The sequence below is a fragment of the Mixophyes fleayi genome, chromosome 9 (genome assembly GCF_038048845.1).
Source record: "Mixophyes fleayi isolate aMixFle1 chromosome 9, aMixFle1.hap1, whole genome shotgun sequence".
In the NCBI taxonomy this organism is placed as follows: Eukaryota; Metazoa; Chordata; class Amphibia; order Anura; family Limnodynastidae; genus Mixophyes; species Mixophyes fleayi.
The window spans coordinates 10,707,633-10,734,626 of NC_134410.1; the positions used below are offsets into that span (position 1 = coordinate 10,707,633).

The window sequence follows — 26,994 nt, forward strand, 5'->3', positions numbered from 1 at the left end:
AATAATAATATGGCAGTCCGTATTTAAAAGACTACCAAATGTACAGCTGTCATGATTGACTCTTTCTGTGTCTCCCTCTCTCTTTCTCTGGAGAGGTCATACTTGCCTATTCTCCCAGAATGTCCAGGAGGCTCCCGAATTTCGGGGAGTCCTCACGGACTCCCAGAAGAGTAGGCAAAGCTCCTGCATCCGCCGAAATTCACGGCATTGAATGGAGGGGCGGGACTTAGTTGTGTTAGTAGGCCCCGCCCCCTAATTGAATGCCGTGAATTTCGGCATTTTTGACGCGACAATATCACCACGCCCCCCCCCCCTCCTACCCCTTGTCACATGACTTCTGGGGGAGATATCTTAGAAGTTGGCGTGTATGGGAAAGGTTCAGTCACTAAAGGGAATCCCCTTCCCATCAGTTTCTGTTTGTTTAATTTCTTATATGGGAGTTTTATCCTATTGTCTCAGTTTAGTTCACTTTTTTGGTGTGGTTTTTAACAATGTGTAAATTACGAGGTATATCTATTAAATAACGAGACTGATTCCACCTAGTAAACCAAGCAGTCAGACCCGGTTATAACTGATACGTAGTAACCCTGAACCTGTGACCCTACATGACAAGCTGCAACACCCTATGACCTTCAGGTGATTGTCCGTTCCAATTAATCGCCCGATGTAGCACCTTGCAATTTTTATCTTTTCCCAAAAGTTAAATCAGTGCTTAAAGGGACACATTGGGAGTCAGTTGATGCTGTAAAGAAGAAAACGACAGATATGTTCAAACAAGTGACAGAGATTGATTTGCTCCATAACTTCAACCAGTGGAAAACAAGACTACAGCGATGTATTAGTGCAAATGGGGAGTATATTGTAGACCAGGGGTCAGGGAACTTTTTTACCTTTTACCCCAAAATATATGTAGAAATGCCGACGTTACCCCCTTGATTAGAAATTAAGGAAATGATAATAATAATAATTAAGGAAATCATATATTATTAATTATTTGAATTCAAACCTGTATGGAATCAGGTTCAGCTTCAAAACTTCAGGCTTTGGAGAAATGATGTTGCTTCATTGTTGATACAAGAGCATCAATATTGGGGCATTTTGATGTCAGAGCAATTTGGATACAGTCTTCAGCGTCCAATCGATTTCTCTGCTTTGTTTTAATGTTCGTTAAAGTTGAAAATCCTTGTTTGCAAAGGTAGACTTGATGATGATGATGATGAGACTTGCTGAAAGCTGTACAAAATGAACACATGGAAATTGATTTAAGCACCAATGTAAAACCATCCAAAGAGAGAAAAAGACACCAAAGCACCTCTAATTGAGCACCAGGTGGGGCCTGATTGTTGCGCAAGGCTCTAGTTAAGCATCTAATAATAATGCAATTGACTATAATATATACATACATATATATATATATATATATATGCCTCCATACTTTTGTTTCTGCTTCTCTTTCCTCCCTCACCTTATGTGCCTCCATAGTTTTGTTTCCCCCTTCTCTTTCCTCCCTCACCTTATGTGCCTCCGTGTTTTTTTTTCCCGTCTCTCACTTCTCTCACCCTATATGCCTTTGTTATTTAACTTGCTTTTCTATTGACGTTCTCTCTTTTTTCTTCTTTTCTGTTCTTCTACTCTTGTTTTCTTCTGCCTCTTCTGCCGCTGCTCCTCTCTGCTCCTCACTGAAATTAGCGTCGGGCGTGATAATTCAGTGGGAGAGAGCAGGAGAGGGGACTGCTGGGAGCCGTCCCTCCGTGCGGTCATGTGATTTATTGAAAAAAAAAAAAAAAAATTGGAGCCGCGGTGGTTACCCCCGGAAAAGTCATTTTTACCCCATTTGGGCTAATTTACCCCTGTTCGCCGACCACTGTTGTAGACAAACATTACATTTGTAATAATAAATAAAGGTGAGTTATTTAATGAGTCTCGTTATGTAATAGACATACCTCGTATGTATGCTGTACACCAGTAATCGAACATCAACGTCATTATTATTTTTTCTCCACTATGAACAGAGTACCCGGCTGATTTTTTTTTTTGTGGTAGTTATATATAACTTTTATAAACAGCCCCCAAAAATGGGATCCCTAATGTCAATTGAACATGGCGTTTATAATTCTATTCGAGAAACGTGCAATTTTGCTGTAACGCAAAACATGAGGCAGATAAAGTAATTTGGTTTGGATCTTTGGATTCGGGAGACAGAATTACCTTAGGGGTCCGAATTTTATGGTGATTCCTTAATAAACACCCGCGATACTTCAAATAAACTGGATAAAGAAGCCGCGATTAGTAAATTATTTAATAAATTGAAAAATCAATATTTAATCAACTAATTGTCAGACAGTCGAGATATTTGGCAGAAATAGTTGTTTTGACCTCCTCTCAAGTAAAAAAATTGTAGAAATCTGAGATAGGTGATGGACACCCCTGGTTGGTCTGACATGGAATGACCCTGTATTTATTTTCTCACGCAATCAAATTTTAATTTTTGAGATGTTTGTGTTTGTTTTTTAAAAAAATTGGACTGTCTTTTGTTAACAGATTGGACTAAATATATTATTATTGTATTTATTTATTATTACAGGTGAAGAGAGTAAAACATAGGAATAATACACTTACCCATGATGATAGGACATGCCCTAACACTAGGGGGCAGTGTTTGGAGAGATCCTGTGAGTGTTACTAGACCCAGGGGCTCTCCCTCCTCTATGGGAATCCTGATGATGATGTCACTGAGGTTACAGAGAAGCTGGGACAGCACATTGTATGTACAGGACTCTATATAGAGCATCATACAGGGAGATATAACATCCGGGAAGCTCTTGTTATGGATCCCGGTCAGTACACCAGGTGCTATCAGTGACAGTCCCTGTGTTAGTGGCGCTTACAGCAGTGCACGGCCTGGATAACACAGGATATAACTGTACTGTGCGGAGCCCAGCAGAACGTACAGTTACCTCCTGCAGTGCAGAGTGGTCAGTGACCGGTATACATGGCTGTATCTACTGATAATGATGCTGGAAGACAATAAATAACTTCCCCAGTGACGTCCTCACGGCTGCTGAGGAAACATCTGTAAAACCTGTGTCAGGGCCGAGGTCACTGGGGGTCGGTGTCACCAGGTCACTTACAGACCTTTATGTGGAGCTAAGTAATAAGTATCTGTATTATGGGTTATTATGGGCTATAAGTATGATTGTTGTTCCTGGATCTGTCATCTAATAAATGCTGATTGTTGTATATCACATTAGTATGAGAGGTGCAGATTTACACCTGGACAATCCATGTTGTGATGTAAGAGGTGCAGATGTCATTTGTTTCTGTATGGAGGGAAATACTTCCTGCTGTTACATGTAGTAGAATACTGAGCAGCGTTACTGTTACACTGCGGGTTATAGATAACCTAAGACGCCCCTCCCCCCTCCAAACACTACATCTGTCAGCGCGGTTACATGTTGGATCAGATTTGGTTCTGTCACATGACTCCCTATATCCACATATTGTCCAGAGAGGACACAGAACAGATCAGTAACAGACGCACTTTTCCTTATACTCATAGACAGACTCAGTCACCTCACTGCACCGTCATATACACATCTGTATAAATCACATTACTGTATCCAACTATTCACATCATAAAGCAATAAACACAGTGACCCCTGTAATATGCAGATTAGGAGTAGGACAGATACTTTATGGGGTCAGTGGAAGTCATTATCCATAGAGCTTTCATCACACCTAAAGGAGGGACAAATAGAAAGAAAAGAGGGACAGAGATTTAGGTCAGAAGGTGGGACTGTCCCTCCAGAGGGACAGTAGGTGATATATCTTGTACTGTTATAATCTGTATTGTTACATCTATTATTATCTCCCACCACCCACAGTATAGTGACCTCTCAGTAATACCACCATGTATGGCTGATAATATGGGCTATAAACAGAATATTATCACATCTCTGATCAGTAAGTGACATTGAGATAACCCGTCCTGTTACTGACGCCTCATTTACCACAATATCAGCAGCAGAAAGTGACGTTTCCCTGTATGTGGAGATATTTCCTGGACTGAGACATTTTCTATGCGGCAAATAAAGGTTTTTACTTCACTACTAATCTGTTGCTGCTGATTTTCTGCTAATTGATGTTGTGTAATTATTATACTGATGATCTGAGCTGGAAACCAGTTTGTAGCTGACAATTTATTATCTCCAGTTAATAATCCACATATGTATTTATATTATAACCCCATGTTTTACTGATTTACTGGGCAGCAGACTCCAATGTTTCTTCTCCTTGGTTATTATCTGTATTGTGAGTTATAAGTGTTATCTCATCTGTGTATCGCAGTCTAATAAAGATGTATTTACATTATTATCCTCTCTGTAGGGGGCGCTCTCTCTCCTCTGCTGTATTTTACATCTTTATGTCTGTTTTGTTCTACAAAAGTACAAGAGGTGCCACTAATATGGCTGCCACATGTCAGTAAATTTACTGACAGGTAAATGAGTCATATTTGTGCCCTTCAATAAGTCCAGAAATAGATAAGAATATAAATATGACCCCATATGATGGTGGGGGGTGAAGGTAATTACACACTTGCCAACTATCCCGGAATGTCCGGGAGACTCCCGCATTTTGCGAGAGTTTCCCGGACTCCCGGGCGAGTGTGGCAATCTCCTGAATTCTGCCCACTTCACTAGGAAGTGCCCCACTTCCTAGTGAAGTGGGCAGAATTAGATCCCAAACGCCGCGAATCCCGGTGAATCGCGGCGTTTAGCCCCGCCCCCGCTGTCAAATGACGCGATTTGCGTCATTCCGTCCCGGGGGCGGGGCCAAAATGACGCAATTTCGGCGCCCCGCACGCCCACCTGCTGCAGAGAGTCTCCCGGATACCAACTTAAAAAAGTTGGTAAGTATGGGTAATTACCCCCCTCATATAGTCTTTGTGTCCTCTGAGTGCCCCCACGTTACCCCTCTGATACACTGACAGATACAGGGACATGTATAATCACTGTCACAGAGCGATACTCTGCAGGAACAGACCACATGAGCAGTAATGGGGGTAATGCCGGATATGTATAAACCTGCCCTGACATTTTCTGATGTTTTTCTATATTTATTTCTCCTAAATTCCATCATTCTCAGCAGTTTTATCTCATTGTACAACATTTATACAGTTCACCCGCTGTGTGTATATTACACTGAGAACTAGGACATAGAGATACTATAAACCACAGTTACAGTAATGTCCTCATTACCTCATTTATATCCCTTATTTGTGACTTATTATAATGTATTTATATAGTGGTTACATATTACACAGAGCTCTACACAGACTGATCCCCCCTCTTCTGTAGAATGGTTTGTTCTGTCAGTGTCTGTAACTCACTCATTGGCTGCAGTTTCCCTCCACTTTCTAACAACCAATCTGCTGCCTGCCAGAGGCCTTCACACCTGATTGTGTATATTACACGTTACACACGTGATGTCACATACACCGTATATTACACGTTACACACGTGATGTCACATGTACCGTATATTACACGTTACACACGTGATGTCACATGTACCGTATATTACACGTTACACACGTGATGTCACACACACACACTGTATATTACATGTTACACACGTGATGTCACACACGCACTGTATATTACATGTTACACACGTGATGTCACACACATCGTATATTACACGTTACACACGTGATGTCACACACGCACTGTATATTACACGTTACACACGTGATGTCACACACGCACTGTATATTACACGTTACACACGTGATGTCACACACACACTGTATATTACACGTTACACACGTGATGTCACATACACCGTATATTACACTATACACACGTGATGTCACACACACCGTATATTACACGTTACACACGTGATGTCACATACACCGTATATTACACTATACACACGTGATGTCACATACACCGTATATTACACTATACACACGTGATGTCACATACACCGTATATTACACATTACACACGTGATGTCACATACACCGTATATTACACATTACACACGTGATGTCACACGCACTGTATATTACACGTTACACACGTGATGTCACACGCACTGTATATTACACGTTACACACGTGATGTCACACACACACTGTATATTACACATGACACCACACACTCTGCTCCCATGTAACATGTTCCTGTGCTGTGTGCAGGTTTCCATTCTGTCCAGCGGATGTACGGCTGTGAGCTGAGAGATGACGGCAGCACCGCGGGGTATGTGCAGGACGGATATGATGGGAGAGATTTCCTGTCCCTGGACACACAGAGAGGGGTTTATATCCCCGTCATGCATGAGGCTCAGATCACTACACAGAGAGTGAACAGTCCCGATGTACGAGCTGGGGAGAGAGACAAGAATTATCTGGAGAATGAATGTATCGAGTGGCTGAAGAAATACATCAACTATGGGAGAGATGATCTGGAGAGGAGAGGTGACACCACACATTATACACAGTATCTTTATACCTGTATTACATTATATTACACATCATCATACATTCCTATCAGTTATACTGATCATTATGTGTCTCATTACATTATAATGTCATGTAATCAGTGATATAACTATGGGAGAGATGATCTGCAGAGGAGAGGTGACACCACACATTATACACAGTACCTATATACCTGTATTACATTATATTACACATCATCATACATTCCTATCAGTGATACTGATCATTATGTGTCTCAGTACATTATAATGTCATGTAATCAGTGATATAACTATGGGAGAGAAGATCTGGAGAGGAGAGGTGACACCACACACTATACACAGTATCTTTATACCTGTATTACATTATATTACACATCATCATACATTCCTATCAGTGATACTGATCATTATGTGTCTCAGTACATTATAATGTCATGTAATCAGTGATGTAACAATGGGAGAGATGATCTGCAGAGGAGAGGTGACACCACACATTATACACAGTATCTTTATACCTGTATTACATTATATTACACATTATCATACATTCCTATCAGTTATACTGATCATTATGTGTCTCATTACATTATAATGTCATGTAATCAGTGGTGTAACTATGGGAGAGATGATCTGCAGAGGAGAGGTGACACCACATTATACACAGTATCTATATACCTGTATTACATTATATTACACATCATCATACATTCCTATCAGTGATACTGATCATTATGTGTCTCAGTACATTATAATGTCATGTAATCAGTGATATAACTATGGGAGAGATGATCTGGAGAGGAGAGGTGACACCACACATTATACACAGTATCTATATACCTGTATTACATTATATTACACATCATCATACATTCCTATCAGTGATACTGATCATTATGTGTCTCAGTACATTATAATGTCATGTAATCAGTGATATAACTATGGGAGAGATGATCTGGAGAGGAGAGGTGACACCACACATTATACACAGTATCTTTATACCTGTATTACATTATATTACACATCATCATACATTCCTATCAGTTATACTGATCATTATGTGTCTCAGTACATTATAATGTCATGTAATCAGTGGTGTAACTATGGGAGAGATGATCTGGAGAGGAGAGGTGACACCACACACTATACACAGTATCTTTATACCTGTATTACATTATATTACACATCATCATACATTCCTATCAGTGATACTGATCATTATGTGTCTCAGTACATTATAATGTCATGTAATCAGTGGTGTAACTATGGGAGAGATGATCTGCAGAGGAGAGGTGACACCACACATTATACACAGTATCTTTATACCTGTATTACATTATATTACACATCATCATACATTCCTATCAGTTATACTGATCATTATGTGTCTCATTACATTATAATGTCATGTAATCAATGGTGTAACTATGGGAGAGATGATCTGCAGAGAAGAGAGATGACACCACACATTATACACAGTGTCTTTATACCTGTATTACATTATATTACACATCATCATACATTCCTATCAGTTATACTGATCATTTCCTCATGTGTCTCATTACATTATAATGTCATGTATTCAGTGATATAACAATGGGAGAGATGATCTGCAGAGGAGAGGTGACACCACACATTATACACAGTATCTTGTATCTTTTTTTTTTTAAAAAAAACATTACACATTACAGATGACTGATCCTTCATGTCAGTGACCAATAATGTGTAATTTATAATTTTTTACATTAAAAATGAGGTTTACATTTGTGCCTGTTTTGTATTTACATGTTTCTTTGGTGCACTATAGGTCCCAGAATGGCCGTACAGCCGTGGATCATTCTCGTGCTTGTAGCACTAAAACCTGCCCATCCTGGGACCTGTAGTGCACCACGGACAAATTACTTTCATGTAGTATTATTATTATTATTATTCCACCATAAATAAAGGTACAAAGTGAAAACTTTCAAGAGGAAAAAAAACATGTAAATTAATTAATTTACTATATACATATATAATCTACCAAAACAACCACTTTAACCTCCCAACCAATCATTATAACAGTATAACAGTGCTGCTTGTTACACCTCCCACTCTCCCCCTTTATAGAGACACCAGCCCAGCACTGACCATTTTATATCTAATGTACTATGAACGTCCTGCAAATCATTACTTATAGCAGATCCCCCTGATCTGAGATCTGTGTAGATAATCCACTGCAGACCAGACTTGTACAGATGAAACAGCTGGAGAAACAGAAGCTCTGCTGTGTTTTCCAGTGTGAATAATTATACATTGTGACTGGATGGGCTTACTCTGCAGACATTAAATACATTTATATTATTATACACAAGGTGCTGCCCGAAACGTTAGTAAAACATTCCCTGCAGCATGTGCAGGGCCCCTGGATATACTCAGTAATAACAGGATCAGAGTAAGATACTATATACACCTAGATGTATCTAAATCAGTCTGATATGGATGGATGTAAAACAATATATTGTGTAATATGAGGTTATGATTAGATGGACAATTCAACCTGACACATTGCTAAAGAAATACGAATAATTACATATAGGGATATAAGATATAACCCCATTGTATCTTTCTCAGAAATTGTCATTTGATCAGATTAATCATAAGATATTTACGTATTTTGAAATCCAAAGAGAATATTTGGGATTTATCTCCATATAATCATTATAAACATAACAAGCATTTCTGTCATTTTAAGAATTAATAGCATTTTATATCACAATAATCACAATTTCATGTGTTATATTATATTTTATGCTGAGATATTAGGGAAACATATTTAGTTTTACCTATAATAAGTCCTGCGTGTCTCTATGTATGATGCGGTATGTACATTGTCATCACACATCAGTACAGTGTAACACTCTTGTGTATGATGCTGTATGTACATTGTCATCACACACCACACATCAGTACAGTGTAACACTCTTGTGTATGATGCTGTATGTACATTGTCATCACACATCACACATCAGTACAGTGTAACACTCTTGTGTATGATGCTGTATGTACATTGTCATCACACATCACACATCAGTACAGTGTAACACTCTTGTGTATGATGCTGTATGTACATTGTCATCACACATCACACATCAGTACAGTGTAACCCTCTGTGTATGATGCTGTATGTACATTGTCATCACACACCACACATCAGTACAGTGTAACCCTCTGTGTATGATGCTGTATGTACATTGTCATCACACATCAGTACAATGTAACCCTCTGTGTATGATGCTGTATGTACATTGTCATCACACACCGCACATCAGTACAGTGTAACCCTCTGTGTATGATACTGTATGTACATTGTCATCACACACCACACATCAGTACAGTGTAACCCTCTGTGTATGATGCTGTATGTACATTGTCAGCACACACCACACATCAGTACAGTGTAACCCTCTGTGTATGATGCTGTATGTACATTGTCATCACACATCAGTACAGTGTAACCCTCTGTGTATGATACTGTATGTACATTGTCATCACACATCACACATCAGTACAGTGTAACCCTCTGTGTATGATGCTGTATGTACATTGTCATCACACACCACACATCAGTACAGTGTAACTCTCTGTGTATGATGCTGTATGTACATTGTCATCACACACCACACATCAGTACAGTGTAACCCTCTGTGTATGATGCTGTATGTACATTGTCATCACACACCACACATCAGTACAGTGTAACTCTCTGTGTATGATGCTGTATGTACATTGTCATCACACACCGCACATCAGTACAGTGTAACCCTCTGTGTATGATACTGTATGTACATTATCATCACACACCGCACATCAGTACAGTGTAACTCTCTGTGTATGATGCTGTATGTACATTGTCATCACACACCACACATCAGTACAGTGTAACCCTCTGTGTATGATGCTGTATGTACATTGTCAGCACACACCACACATCAGTACAGTGTAACCCTCTGTGTATGATGCTGTATGTACATTGTCATCACACATCAGTACAGTGTAACCCTCTGTGTATGATGCTGTATGTACATTGTCATCACACACCGCACATCAGTACAGTGTAACCCTCTGTGTATGATACTGTATGTACATTATCATCACACACCGCACATCAGTACAGTGTAACTCTCTGTGTATGATGCTGTATGTACATTGTCATCACACACCACACATCAGTACAGTGTAACCCTCTGTGTATGATGTTGTATGTACATTGTCATCACACACCACACATCAGTACAGTGTAACCCTCTGTGTATGATGCAGTATGTACATTGTCATCACACATCAGTACAGTGTAACCCTCTGTGTATGATCCTGTATGTACATTGTCATCACACATCAGTACAGTGTAACCCTCTGTGTATGATCCTGTATGTACATTGTCATCACACATCAGTACAGTGTAACCCTCTGTGTATGATGCTGTATGTACATTGTCATCACACATCACACATCAGTACAGTGTAACCCTCTGTGTATGATGTTGTATGTACATTGTCATCACACACCACACATCAGTACAGTGTAACCCTCTGTGTATGATGCAGTATGTACATTGTCATCACACACCACACATCAGTACAGTGTAACCCTCTGTGTATGATGCTGTATGTACATTGTCATCACACACCACACATCAGTACAGTGTAACCCTCTGTGTATGATGCTGTATGTACATTGTCATCACACATCACACATCAGTACAGTGTAACCCTCTGTGTATGATGCTGTATGTACATTGTCATCACACACCACACATCAGTACAGTGTAACCCTCTGTGTATGATGCAGTATGTACATTGTCATCACACACCGCACATCAGTACAGTGTAACCCTCTGTGTATGATACTGTATGTACATTATCATCACACACCGCACATCAGTACAGTGTAACTCTCTGTGTATGATGCTGTATGTACATTGTCATCACACACCACACATCAGTACAGTGTAACCCTCTGTGTATGATGTTGTATGTACATTGTCATCACACACCACACATCAGTACAGTGTAACCCTCTGTGTATGATGCAGTATGTACATTGTCATCACACACCACACATCAGTACAGTGTAACCCTCTGTGTATGATGCTGTATGTACATTGTCATCACACACCACACATCAGTACAGTGTAACCCTCTGTGTATGATGCTGTATGTACATTGTCAGCACACACCGCACATCAGTACAGTGTATGATGTTGTATGTACATTGTCATCACACACCGCACATCAGTACAGTGTAACCCTCTGTGTATGATACTGTATGTACATTATCATCACACACCGCACATCAGTACAGTGTAATTCTCTGTGTATGATGCAGTATGTACATTGTCATCACACATCAGTACAGTGTAACCCTCTGTGTATGATGATGTATGTACATTGTCAGCACACACCACACATCAGTACAGTGTAACCCTCTGTGTATGATACTGTATGTACATTGTCATCACACACCACACATCAGTACAGTGTAACCCTCTGTGTATGATACTGTATGTACATTGTCATCACACACCACACATCAGTACAGTGTAACCCTCTGTGTATGATGCTGTATGTACATTGTCATCACACACCACACATCAGTACAGTGTAACTCTCTGTGTATGATGCAGTATGTACATTGTCATCACACATCAGTACAGTGTAACCCTCTGTGTATGATGCTGTATGTACATTGTCATCACACACCACACATCAGTACAGTGTAACCCTCTGTGTATGATGCTGTATGTACATTGTCATCACACACCACACATCAGTACAGTGTAACCCTCTGTGTATGATGCAGTATGTACATTGTCATCACACACCGCACATCAGTACAGTGTAACCCTCTGTGTATGATGCTGTATGTACATTGTCATCACACATCAGTACAGTGTAACCCTCTGTGTATGATCCTGTATGTACATTGTCATCACACATCAGTACAGTGTAACCCTCTGTGTATGATCCTGTATGTACATTGTCATCACACATCAGTACAGTGTAACCCTCTGTGTATGATGCTGTATGTACATTGTCATCACACACCACACATCAGTACAGTGTAACCCTCTGTGTATGATGCTGTATGTACATTGTCATCACACATCACACATCAGTACAGTGTAACCCTCTGTGTATGATGCAGTATGTACATTGTCATCACACACCACACATCAGTACAGTGTAACCCTCTGTGTATGATGCTGTATGTACATTGTCATCACACACCACACATCAGTACAGTGTAACCCTCTGTGTATGATGCTGTATGTACATTGTCATCACACACCTCACATCAGTACAGTGTAACCCTCTGTGTATGATGCTGTATGTACATTGTCATCACACACCACACATCAGTACAGTGTAACCCTCTGTGTATGATGCTGTATGTACATTGTCATCACACACCACACATCAGTACAGTGTAACCCTCTGTGTATGATGCTGTATGTACATTGTCATCTCACACCACACATCAGTACAGTGTAACCCTCTGTGTATGATGCTGTATGTACATTGTCATCACACACCACACATCAGTACAGTGTAACCCTCTGTGTATGATGCTGTATGTACATTGTCATCACACACCACACATCAGTACAGTGTAACCCTCTGTGTATGATGCTGTATGTACATTGTCATCACACACCACACATCAGTACAGTGTAACCCTCTGTGTATGATGCTGTATGTACATTGTCATCACACATCACACATCAGTACAGTGTAACCCTCTGTGTATGATGCAGTATGTACATTGTCATCACACACCACACATCAGTACACTGTAACCCTCTGTGTATGATGCTGTATGTACATTGTCATCACACACCACACATCAGTACAGTGTAACCCTCTGTGTATGATGCTGTATGTACATTGTCATCACACACCTCACATCAGTACAGTGTAACCCTCTGTGTATGATCCTGTATGTACATTGTCATCACACATCAGTACAGTGTAACCCTCTGTGTATGATCCTGTATGTACATTGTCATCACACATCAGTACAGTGTAACCCTCTGTGTATGATGCTGTATGTACATTGTCAGCACACACTACACATCAGTAGAGTGTAACCCTCTGTGTATGATGCTGTATGTACATTGTCAGCACACACCACACATCCGTACAGTGTAACCCTCTGTGTATGATGCTGTATGTACATTGTCAGCACACACCACACATCAGTACAGTGTAACCCTCTGTGTATGATGCTGTATGTACATTGTCAGCACACACCACACATCAGTACAGTGTAACCCTCTGTGTATGATGCTGTATGTACATTGTCATCACACATCAGTACAGTGTAACCCTCTGTGGAGTCAGACTTACATTTTCCTATATTTCTTCCTCTCAGTTCGCCCAGAGGTGAAGGTCGCAGGTCTCAAGTCAGGTGAGGTCACAAAGCTGCAATGTCAGGTGTACGGGTTTCACCCCCGAGCTGTGGATGTGAAGTGGATGAAGAACGAGCAGGATGAGGTTCAATTAGATGAGGCCAAACAGATCCTCCCCAATCCTGACGGCACCTATCAGACCAGAGTCACCGTGGAAGTGTCAGCCGGGGAGGAGGAGCGTTACTCCTGTCATGTGGATCACAGCAGCCTGGAGGGGACACTCAGTGTGAAATGGGGTGAGTGTGACCTACACTGGGGGTGTGACATAGGGAGACTGGGAGAAGAACTTTGAACTCAGATGATGTCCGGTATTGTGACATGTATGTTTTATTTGCATAAGTCTTTGGAGTTGGATTTCCCCAACATATATTATCCCATCACCCTCAGTATGTGCAGCATTGGTCTATGCAGCTGTTATTATCATTCAGGTTCATTTTTTTATAATTGATTTTTATTACTACCTTATCTAATCTCACTTATTAGTTCATACTCTATGGGGCTGATGTAGAGTTGGCGAATATGTGTCATATATCACACTAAAGACAGACGTACCAAAAACAAGCGTATTTCCGCGCATATGTTCATCTCCAGATACTGCAGCTCTGCACCAGGTACATATGTGTCAGTATTACGCCAGGAACAAGTGTAGTGTAGAGATGTATAGAGATGTGGTCTGACAGTGTTATTAATAAATGTGAAAGTCGCATTTACCGTAAAAAATATAATTAAATACAAACACTTATGAATATATAAATTAATTTCCATTAAATGAAGTGAAATGAAGCTAAATACAAACATCTGTAATTTTCCCCTTTAAACATCCTTTCCTGCCACAGTCCAAATGTAAATAATAATAAGTGATGAACAGACGGCCACAACGTCGTATAATAAAACAGCCGCACTGATGAGCTAAGTGCGATTAGCTGAGAAGTCAGTACACAATCATCCAATCAGAGGCGTCTATCATCAGTGTGTGTGTACACACCAGCGCTCTACCACCCACAGAGATACGGCTCCCGACAGGTGTATGTGCGTCTGTGTCCAGGACTAGCTCTGTCACCCGTCTGCCGGCCCCTGTTCCCCCTCTACAGCCGTAAGGACGTGTAAGATGTGACCAAATCTACACACGGACATATGTGTACACATTTATGGTGGGCATGTGTGGTACAGACGTGTGTTTTACACTAATATAAACAGATATAGGTCCAACTCAGCATCACTCCTATGTGTTCTTACACTATACCTCGGAATGGCCCATCTTTTAGAGCAGAACATCACGGTCCCTCTCTCCTTCTCCCTGTCTGTCGGTTCATCTATTATGTGGTTTTGTGAGGAGGTCACATAAGGCCGCAGCCTAAGGGTCAGCATTCTGCTCACTGTGCTCATCATTGTATACTCTTTATGCTGTGTTTTACTCTGTGTGTTTGTGGTGTTGTTTAGTAATCTGTGATTCACACTAATTTGAAACTTGAGTACGTCACCTGGTTACATTTCTATTAACAACGTTAATCTGTTAGTAACATAATACACAGTATACAAGGTACCTGCTTATTTACAGATGTAATAGGTACTTAGTAATCCTATAGACACATTGGAGGGTACTTGGTAAAGTAGGCTGAGTAACACTGGTGTACACCGATCTTACGTGTCTCGGTTTGGCCATATGATATGTTGGGAGATGTGACTATACTGTGAGGCCTCGTACACATGGACATTAAAATCAGGCACTCAGTTCATGTAATCTGCATCTACATAGCCTAGTAAGCGCTCTCTGATTGTGGAACTCCCAAAAACAATGTAAGTAAATGGACCTGGGCACATGTGCTCTGTGACAAGCGCTCACTTCACTTTGCATCAATTTTAACATTGTCTGCAGTGTTCCAGAGCGTTAATATTCAGTAACTATATAACTGAGAGTTAGATGGTGGAAGGAGCAGGGTCTCCGGCAGCACATAATAGTGATGTGAGGCTCCTGTAACACTGACGCAGGAAGATTGTGGTGTCAGATGCACCTCTATAGAAACTACATTCATACATCCAGCTACATTTATTTTTAATTAATTGCTACTTTCCAGGAGCCTGGGTATCAGCCTACACATCACATGTCAGAGGGGTCATTATATGCCTGAATTATACACCTTTAGCTCTAAATAAATTTATCTGTATTACATCCTATTTAATTCCAGCAGGATCTCTGATGCTGTAACTTTGTGTCTCCCATAGTGTGAGGCTCTTGCAGGTATCACAGAGTGCCTCAGGACTATAGTCAGGGTAGTATCACACAGTGCCTCAGGACTATAGTCAGGATAGTATCACACAGTGCCTCAGGACTATGGTCAGGGTAGTATCACACAGTGCCTCAGGACTATGGTCAGGGTAGTATCACACAGTGCCTCAGGACTATGGTCAGGGTAGTATCACACAGTGCCTCAGGACTATAGTCAGGATAGTATCACACAGTGCCTCAGGACTATAGTCAGGATAGTATCACACAGTGCCTCAGGACTATGGTCAGGGTAGTGTCACACAGTGCCTCAGGACTATGGTCAGGGTAGTGTCACACAGTGCCTCAGGGCTATAGTCAGGATAGTATCACACAGTGCCTCAGGACTATAGTCAGGATAGTATCACACAGTGCCTCAGTACTATGGTCAGGGTAGTATCACACAGTGCCTCAGGACTATAGTCAGGGTAGTATCACACAGTGCCTCAGGACTATAGTCAGGGTAGTATCACACAGTGCCTCAGTACTATGGTCAGGGTAATGTCACACAGTGCCTCAGGACTATGGTCAGGGTAGTGTCACACAGTGCCTCAGGACTATAGTCAGGGTAGTATCACAGAGTGCCTCAGGACTATAGTCAGGGTAGTATCACACAGTGCCTCAGGACTATAGTCAGGGTAGTATCACACAGTGCCTCAGGATTATGGTCAGGGTAGTATCACACAGTGCCTCAGGACTATAGTCAGGGTAGTATCACACAGTGCCTCAGGACTATGGTCAGGGTAGTATCACACAGTGCCTCAGGACTATGGTCAGGGTAGTATCACACAGTGCCTCAGGATTATGGTCAGGGTAGTATCACACAGTGCCTCAGGACTATAGTCAGGGTAGTATCACACAGTGCCTCAGGACTATAGTCAGGGTAGTGTCACACAGTGCCTCAGGACTATGGTCAGGGTAGTATCACAGAGTGCCTCAGGACTATAGTCAGGGTAGTATCACACAGTGCCTCAGGACTATAGTCAGGGTAGTGTCACACAGTGCCTCAGGACTATGGTCAGGGTAGTATCACACAGTGCCTCAGGACTATGCTCAGGGTAGTATCACACAGTGCCTCAGGACTATGGTCAGGGTAGTGTCACACAGTGCCTCAGGACTATGGTCAGGGTAGTATCACACAGTGCCTCAGGACTATGGTCAGGGTACTGTCACACAGTACCTCAGGACTATGGTCAGGGTAGTATCACACAGTGCCTCAGGACTATGCTCAGGGTAGTATCACACAGTGCCTCAGGACTATGGTCAGGGTAGTGTCACACAGTGCCTCAGGACTATGGTCAGGGTAGTGTCACACAGTGCCTCAGGACTATGGTCAGGGTAGTGTCACACACGCAGTAATATAGATCAGTAACACTGCAGACAGCCATTGTCCACAGAAGGAACGGGGCAGTTTCTTGTCTACCTTTTAAGCAAAAGAGTTTTTATAATGAGATATAGCCTCAGTTTTGCAGACTCTTGATATAATGTGTGAGAAACATTCACACATCTGATGTGCAGACTGTAGTTTGCACTGCAGGAATAATGTATCACTATGTAGCTCTCACCTTTATAAAGTATAAAGTCTCTGTTATATGAAATTCTCAGTATCACCAATATCCATATTATCCTTTTGTGTTTTTTCCTTCTCAGAACCTAAAAGTGGCCTCTCACTCGTTGTGATCATTGGTGCGGTCCTCGGTCTTGTTGTTCTCATAGCTGTCATTGCCGGAGTTCTTCTATACAAGAGTAAGTGTCAGAATTAGAGGGTTTTTACTTTTTAACTGTATTAATTCTGAAGCTTTTTACATTTTTTATGGATGGGACTTTTCTTGGGTTACTTTATATCACGTTATATTTTTATTCCTCTTGTAAAACCATCATCTCCGACACCTCATCTCCAGTCACCAGAACATATCTCTTATTCTAACCGTGTCCCACAGAATCTCCTGTCTCCTGTAACCCAGTTGTGGTGCAGTGAAAATAAGAAAAAGTAAAACAACATTAATTGAAATAAGATGTAAAACACACAAACACTTCTGATCCCTATATCTATTTGTCATACAGAAATAATGTAGAAATTGCTGAATAAAATTTGGTTTCATTTTTGGTATTATGCAAATTGTGTTCCTGTAATACAGCTCCAGCCTCGACTTAGCCAAAGGTGGTGAATCCCGCCTGGGTAAAGACACTGTCTCAATCCATTGCAGAACTTACTCTGCTGGCTGCGTGTCCTAAGGAGATAAGTGAGATAGTCACTCCTTCTCCTCCTGCTAATAACTTAAGGGTTAATTCAGTCCTTCATGAAGTTATCAACAAGGGGTTTTTAGGGTCTACGACTGTGGCACAGACAGATATACAGCTTGGTTTTTGTATGAGGTGAGATCTAAATGGACTGAGCGACTCGTGGAGGGTCTTCAGACTGTACATATAAGGTGGATTTTCTGCATCTCATGTCTGTATATCCAAATAGTAACTACATACATGGAGGACGCTATCATGGACTCCAGTATCTTGGCAGCATGGGCCTCCACTAATGCAGTTATGGGATGCAGACCCCATGGTTCAAACTTTTGGTAGCTGATAGTGCAAATAAAAAATTCTTAGCTGCCCTTCTCTTTCCAGTAAAAGCCCTTTTCAGCTAAGAGCAAGAAAAGGTCACTTTGGGTGAACCAGCGTGGAAATTCAGAGTTCTCAGATAACCCAGAGGGTTCACAAAATCATCATCCTGGGGAATCACAAGTGGGATGGATGTTTGGCCCTGTGTTAATCCTTGAGGCTCTAAACAGGTTCCTTTTCCAGGAGAAATTCAAAATGGAATTGTTCACATAAATGATTAAATCCATTGGAGCAGAAGAACTCCTGGCACCCCATACATCAAGCATGACTACATGTATATCCCACCCATCAGTGAGGATCATCTGCACTTCCTGCTGGTAACCTTCCAGTGAGGAGAACTATTACTTTGGGGCACTCCCTTTCAGCCTCTTGTAATCTCCAGGGGCTTCACCAAGGCAAAGATGACGGTAATTCTGTATCCCGAGAAGGTCATGGTCATTCACTGAACGACTTTATGATGAAGGCTCTATCTGGGGCACAATAACTTTTGTAGTGTTATGGTTATATCATAACTCTAGTGAAATGATCTCTGATGCTGTTGATGTCCATAATCTTTCCTGGCTTCTGTTATCATACAGTTCAGCAGATGCTGGCCATGCTTTTCTGGTGCTAATGTTTTCCTTTCTGGCCCATGCTCCATCATCCAATATTACAATGATGTTCACCCTGGAAATGGTCCTTAATGTCCAGTTAGATATGTCCTTCAACATGAGCTCTTGTGACTGTGGAACAAATCTCTGAGCCCAATCTGGTTGTCTCTGAAGCTGGTTGTCTCTCTTCCATGGTGAATGGAACCAATTCACCCGATGGTGAGAAAACCATTGTGATTCCAGGAAGGCAGGTGGTCACTACCATTCCCGCTTCCACGGCCGGGCAGTTTACTTTCACTTTCTACTGCAGAAAATGTCGTCCCCATAGGAATTTTCCGTTCCTATCAACATCATGCAGTTAAAGGCAATCTACAATTTCTGGAAATAGATGCAAATATAGGATATTATAGTGATGGTGTACATGAAAAGATGGCACTCACAACACTCAAGCCATTTTAAGGTTTTAAGGTGGCACTGATATAGTTGTGGGCAGACCAGTTTGTCCATGACACCTTGGCAATGTACATGCCGGTAGTAGAGAATTAGGAGACTAACTTCTTAATACACCATCCAGGTGAATGGATGTGCACTTGGAAGTCTTCTAAGATCTAGTGAATGATCTGGAATTCAACCACTGACTGCCTGACCCTGCACTGGGCAGATCACAGCTAATATCTGGGTGGCTGCTATGAGTTACTGTACACAAGGTATGACGCAGGATCTGACACTAGTTTTAGAGAAAAGGAGGTTATAACCTGTCAGGATCTGTAACTGTGAAAGGGTTAACCAAAGTAAAGCCCACGTCCTGTACCATTTATAAGGGTGTTGCCTTCTCTACCTAATTGATAGAATGTTGTGTCCTCATTTGATATTCCATCATCCTGTTGTCTGTTCTGATTCTCCAGTTATCTGCAGACAGTTCCTGATCTCTGATTGTCTCCTGATCACTCCTACAGTTTATCTTCACTGTTGCTGTGTAATTACCATCAGTTATTCTACGGTTTCCTGTTCCTAATTCCATCTCCTCTGCTTATTTCAGAAAAGAAGTCTGACTACAAGACCACCAGTAGTAAGTATTGTGTTATATGCTGCTGTGTTCCTCTGTTCAGCAATTCATGTTTTATAATCACACGTAGACATTTCAGGATATGTGATGTTATATATGTGTTTAGTGACATGATGTGTTTGTCAGGGGGTTGACTGTTACTACACCTAATCCATGTATATAGTGTAATCATTGTACAATGTGTGTGACGGGGCTGCTCTGTCTCTGTGATGTATATAGTGTAATCATTGTACAATGTGTGTGAGGAGGCTGCTCTGTCTCTGTGGTGTATATAGTGTAATCATTGTACAATGTGTGTGAGGGGGCTGCTCTGTCTCTGTGGTGTATATAGTGTAATCATTGTACAATGTGTGTGAGGAGGCTGCTCTGTCTCTGTGGTGTATATAGTGTAATCATTGTACAATGTGTGTGAGGGGGCTGCTCTGTCTCTGTGGTGTATATAGTGTAATCATTGTACAATGTGTGTGAGGAGGCTGCTCTGTCTGTGTGGTGTATATAGTGTAATCATTGTACAATGTGTGTGAGGAGGCTGCTCTGTCTCTGGTGTATATAGTGTAATCATTGTACAATGTGTGTGAGGAGGCTGCTCTGTCTGTGTGGTGTATATAGTGTAATCATTGTACAATGTGTGTGAGGAGGCTGCTCTGTCTCTGTGTGGTGTATATAGTGTAATCATTGTACAATGTGTGTGAGGGGGCTGCTCTGTCTCTTTGTGATGTATATAGTGTAATCATTGTACAATGTGTGTGAGGGGGCTGCTCTGTCTCTGTGGTGTATATAGTGTAATCATTGTACAATGTGTGTGAGGGGGCTGCTCTGTCTGTGTGGTGTATATAGTGTAATCATTGTACAATGTGTGTGAGGGGCTGCTCTGTCTCTGTGGTGTATATAGTGTAATCATTGTACAATGTGTGTGAGGGGGGCTGCTCTGTCTCTGTGGTGTATAAAGTGTAATCATTGTACAATGTGTGTGAGGGGGCTGCTCTGTCTGTGGGGTGTATATAGTGTAATCATTGTACAATGTGTGTGAGGAGGCTGCTCTGTCTCTGTGGTGTATATAGTGTAATCATTGTACAATGTGTGTGAGGGGGCTGCTCTGTCTCTGTGATGTATATAGTGTAATCATTGTACAATGTGTGTGAGGAGGCTGCTCTGTCTCTGTGGTGTATATAGTGTAATCATTGTACAATGTGTGTGAGGAGGCTGCTCTGTCTCTGTGGTGTATATAGTGTAATCATTGTACAATGTGTGTGAGGAGGCTGCTCTGTCTCTGTGGTGTATATAGTGTAATCATTGTACAATGTGTGTGAGGGGGCTGCTCTGTCTCTGTGGTGTATATAGTGTAATCATTGTACAATGTGTGTGAGGAGGCTGCTCTGTCTCTGTGGTGTATATAGTGTAATCATTGTACAATGTGTGTGAGGGGGCTGCTCTGTCTCTGTGGTGTATATAGTGTAATCATTGTACAATGTGTGTGAGGGGGCTGCTCTGTCTCTGTGGTGTATCTAGTGTAATCATTGTATAATGTGTGTGAGGGGGCTGCTCTGTCTGTGTGGTGTATATAGTGTAATCATTGTACAATGTGTGTGAGGGGGCTGCTCTGTCTCTGTGGTGTATATAGTGTAATCATTGTACAATGTGTGTGAGGAGGCTGCTCTGTCTCTGTGGTGTATATAGTGTAATCATTGTACAATGTGTGTGAGGGGGCTGCTCTGTCTCTGTGGTGTATATAGTGTAATCATTGTACAATGTGTGTGAGGGGGCTGCTCTGTCTGTGGTGTATATAGTGTAATCATTGTACAATGTGTGTGAGGGGGCTGCTCTGTCTCTGTGGTGTATATAGTGTAATCATTGTACAATGTGTGTGAGGGGGCTGCTCTGTCTCTGTGGTGTATATAGTGTAATCATTGTACAATGTGTGTGAGGGGGCTGCTCTGTCTCTGTGGTGTATATAGTGTAATCATTGTACAATGTGTGTGAGGGGGCTGCTCTGTCTGTGGTGTATATAGTGTAATCATTGTACAATGTGTGTGAGGGGGCTGCTCTGTCTCTGTGGTGTATATAGTGTAATCATTGTACAATGTGTGTGAGGAGGCTGCTCTGTCTCTGTGGTGTATATAGTGTAATCATTGTACAATGTGTGTGAGGAGGCTGCTCTGTCTCTGTGGTGTATATAGTGTAATCATTGTACAATGTGTGTGAGGGGACTGCTCTGTCTCTGTGGTGTATATAGTGTAATCATTGTACAATGTGTGTGAGGGGGCTGCTCTGTCTCTGTGGTGTATATAGTGTAATCATTGTACAATGTGTGTGAGGGGGCTGCTCTGTCTCTGTGGTGTATATAGTGTAATCATTGTACAATGTGTGTGAGGGGGCTGCTCTGTCTCTGTGGTGTATATAGTGTAATCATTGTACAATGTGTGTGAGGGGGCTGCTCTGTCTCTGTGGTGTATATAGTGTAATCATTGTACAATGTGTGTGAGGGGGCTGCTCTGTCTCTGTGGTGTATATAGTGTAATCATTGTACAATGTGTGTGAGGGGGCTGCTCTGTCTCTGTGGTGTATATAGTGTAATCATTGTACAATGTGTGTGAGGGGGCTGCTCTGTCTCTGTGGTGTATATAGTGTAATCATTGTACAATGTGTGTGAGGAGGCTGCTCTGTCTGTGTGGTGTATATAGTGTAATCATTGTACAATGTGTGTGAGGGGACTGCTCTGTCTCTGTGGTGTATATAGTGTAATCATTGTACAATGTGTGTGAGGAGGCTGCTCTGTCTCTGTGGTGTATATAGTGTAATCATTGTACAATGTGTGTGAGGAGGCTGCTCTGTCTGTGTGGTGTATATAGTGTAATCATTGTACAATGTATGTGAGGGGACTGCTCTGTCTCTGTGGTGTATATAGTGTAATCATTGTACAATGTGTGTGAGGGGGCTGCTCTGTCTCTGTGTGGTGTATATAGTGTAATCATTGTACAATGTATGTGAGGGGACTGCTCTGTCTCTGTGGTGTATATAGTGTAATCATTGTACAATGTGTGTGAGGGGGCTGCTCTGTCTCTGTGGTGTATATAGTGTAATCATTGTATAATGTGTGTGAGGGGGCTGCTCTCTCTGTGGTGTATATAGTGTAATTATTATACAATGTGTGTGAGGAGGCTGCTCTGTCTGTGTGGTGTATATAGTGTAATCATTGTACAATGTGTGTGAGGGGGCTGCTCTGTCTGTGTGGTGTATATAGTGTAATCATTGTACAATGTGTGTGAGGGGGCTGCTCTGTCTCTGTGGTGTATATAGTGTAATCATTGTACAATGTGTGTGAGGGGGCTGCTCTGTCTCTGTGGTGTATATAGTGTAATCATTGTATAATGTGTGTGAGGGGGCTGCTCTCTCTGTGGTGTATATAGTGTAATTATTATACAATGTGTGTGAGGAGGCTGCTCTGTCTGTGTGGTGTATATAGTGTAATCATTGTACAATGTGTGTGAGGAGGCTGCTCTGTCTGTGTGGTGTATATAGTGTAATCATTGTACAATGTGTGTGAGGGGGCTGCTCTGTCTCTGTGGTGTATATAGTGTAATCATTGTACAATGTGTGTGAGGGGGCTGCTCTGTCTGTGTGGTGTATATAGTGTAATCATTGTACAATGTGTGTGAGGGGGCTGCTCTGTCTGTGTGGTGTATATAGTGTAATCATTGTACAATGTGTGTGAGGAGGCTGCTCTGTCTCTGTGGTGTATATAGTGTAATCATTGTACAATGTGTGTGAGGAGACTGCTCTGTCTCTGTGGTGTATATAGTGTAATCATTGTACAATGTGTGTGAGGAGGCTGCTCTGTCTGTGTGGTGTATATAGTGTAATCATTGTACAGTGTGTGTGAGGGGGCTGCTCTGTCTCTGTGGTGTATATAGTGTAATCATTGTACAATGTGTGTGAGGGGACTGCTCTGTCTCTGTGGTGTATATAGTGTAATCATTGTACAATGTGTGTGAGGAGGCTGCTCTGTCTCTGTGGTGTATATAGTGTAATCATTGTACAATGTGTGTGAGGGGACTGCTCTGTCTCTGTGGTGTATATAGTGTAATCATTGTACAATGTGTGTGAGGGGCTGCTCTGTCTCTGGTGTATATAGTGTAATCATTGTACAATGTGTGTGAGGAGGCTGCTCTGTCCCTGTGGTGTATATAGTGTAATCATTGTACAATGTGTGTGAGGAGGCTGCTCTGTCCCTGTGGTGTATATAGTGTAATCATTGTACAATGTGTGTGAGGAGGCTGCTCTGTCTCTGTGGTGTATATAGTGTAATCATTGTACAATGTGTGTGAGGGGGCTGCTCTGTCTCTGTGGGGTGTATATAGTGTAATCATTGTACAATGTGTGTGAGGGGGCTGCTCTGTCTCTGTGGTGTATATAGTGTAATCATTGTACAATGTGTGTGAGGGGCTGCTCTGTCTCTGTGTGGTGTATATAGTGTAATCATTGTACAATGTGTGTGAGGAGGCTGCTCTGTCTCTGTGTGGTGTATATAGTGTAATCGTTGTACAATGTGTGTGAGGAGGCTGCTCTGTCTCTGTGGTGTATATAGTGTAATCATTGTACAATGTGTGTGAGGGGGCTGCTCTGTCTCTGTGTGGTGTATATAGTGTAATCATTGTACAATGTGTGCGAGGAGGCTGCTCTGTCTCTGTGGTGTATATAGTGTAATCATTGTATAATGTGTGTGAGGGGGCTGCTCTGTCTCTGTGGGGTGTATATAGTGTAATCATTGTACAATGTGTGTGAGGAGGCTGCTCTGTCTCTGTGGTGTATATAGTGTAATCATTGTACAATGTGTGTGAGGGGGCTGCTCTGTCTCTGTGTGGTGTATATAGTGTAATCATTGTACAATGTGTGTGAGGGGGCTGCTCTGTCTCTGTGGTGTATATAGTGTAATCATTGTACAATGTGTGTGAGGGGGCTGCTCTGTCTCTGTGGTGTATATAGTGTAATCATTGTACAATGTGTGTGAGGGGCTGCTCTGTCTCTGTGGTGTATATAGTGTAATCATTGTACAATGTGTGTGATGGGGCTGCTCTGTCTCTGTGGTGTATATAGTGTAATCATTGTACAATGTGTGTGAGGGGGCTGCTCTGTCTATGTGGTGTATATAGTGTAATCATTGTACAATGTGTGTGAGGGGGGCTGCTCTGTCTCTATGGTGTATATAGTGTAATCATTGTACAATGTGTGTGAGGAGGCTGCTCTGTCTGTGTGGTGTATATAGTGTAATCATTGTACAATGTGTGTGAGGGGGCTGCTCTGTCTCTGTGGTGTATATAGTGTAATCATTGTACAATGTGTGTGATGGGGCTGCTCTGTCTCTGTGGTGTATATAGTGTAATCATTGTACAATGTGTGTGAGGAGGCTGCTCTGTCTCTGTGGTGTATATAGTGTAATCATTGTACAATGTGTCTGAGGAGGCTGCTCTGTCTCTGTGGTGTATATAGTGTAATCATTGTACAATGTGTGTGAGGAGGCTGCTCTGTGTCTGTGGTGTATATAGTGTAATCATTGTACAATGTGTGTGAGGGGGCTGCTCTGTCTCTGTGGTGTATATAGTGTAATCATTGTACAATGTGTGTGAGGGGGCTGCTCTGTCTGTGTGGTGTATATAGTGTAATCATTGTACAATGTGTGTGAGGAGGCTGCTCTGTCTCTGTGGTGTATATAGTGTAATCATTGTACAATGTGTGTGAGGAGGCTGCTCTGTCTCTGTGGTGTATATAGTGTAATCATTGTACAATGTGTGTGAGGGGGCTGCTCTGTCTCTGTGGTGTATATAGTGTAATCATTGTACAATGTGTGTGAGGAGGGTGCTCTGTCTCTGTGGTGTATATAGTGTAATCATTGTACAATGTGTGTGAGGGGGCTGCTCTGTCTGTGTGGTGTATATAGTGTAATCATTGTACAATGTGTGTGAAGAGGCTGCTCTGTCTCTGTGGTGTATATAGTGTAATCATTGTACAATGTGTGTGAGGTGGCTGCTCTGTCTGTGTGGTGTATATAGTGTAATCATTGTACAATGTGTGTGAGGAGGCTGCTCTGTCTCTGTGGTGTATATAGTGTAATCATTGTACAATGTGTGTGAGGAGGCTGCTCTGTCTGTGTGGTGTATATAGTGTAATCATTGTACAATGTGTGTGAGGAGGCTGCTCTGTCTCTGTGGTGTATATAGTGTAATCATTGTACAATGTGTGTGAGGAGGCTGCTCTGTCTCTGTGGTGTATATAGTGTAATCATTGTACAATGTGTGTGAGGGGCTGCTCTGTCTCTGTGATGTATATAGTGTAATCATTGTACAATGTGTGTGAGGGGGCTGCTCTGTCTGTGTGGTGTATATAGTGTAATCATTGTACAATGTGTGTGAGGGGGCTGCTCTGTCTATGTGGTGTATATAGTGTAATCATTGTACAATGTGTGTGAGGAGGCTGCTGTCTCTGTGGTGTATATAGTGTAATCATTGTACAATGTGTGTGATGGGGCTGCT

At 41.8% G+C, this 26,994-nt stretch overlaps 2 protein-coding genes across 2 annotated transcripts in view; both read left to right on the forward strand.

Moving 5' to 3' along the window:
* Positions 1–26,994, forward strand: part of LOC142101917 (putative HLA class I histocompatibility antigen, alpha chain H) — a 162,146-nt gene that overhangs the window by 128,574 nt on the left and 6,578 nt on the right. The window lies entirely within an intron of this gene.
* LOC142101920 (BOLA class I histocompatibility antigen, alpha chain BL3-7-like) overlaps positions 1–26,994 on the forward strand; it is a 74,954-nt gene that overhangs the window by 41,382 nt on the left and 6,578 nt on the right. Inside the window, exons 3-6 of the mRNA XM_075186363.1 lie at positions 6,205–6,483; positions 13,896–14,168; positions 17,846–17,941; positions 20,441–20,470. Of these exons, the coding sequence (XP_075042464.1) occupies positions 6,205–6,483; positions 13,896–14,168; positions 17,846–17,941; positions 20,441–20,470 (678 nt within the window). The remainder of the gene's footprint in view (positions 1–6,204; positions 6,484–13,895; positions 14,169–17,845; positions 17,942–20,440; positions 20,471–26,994) is intronic.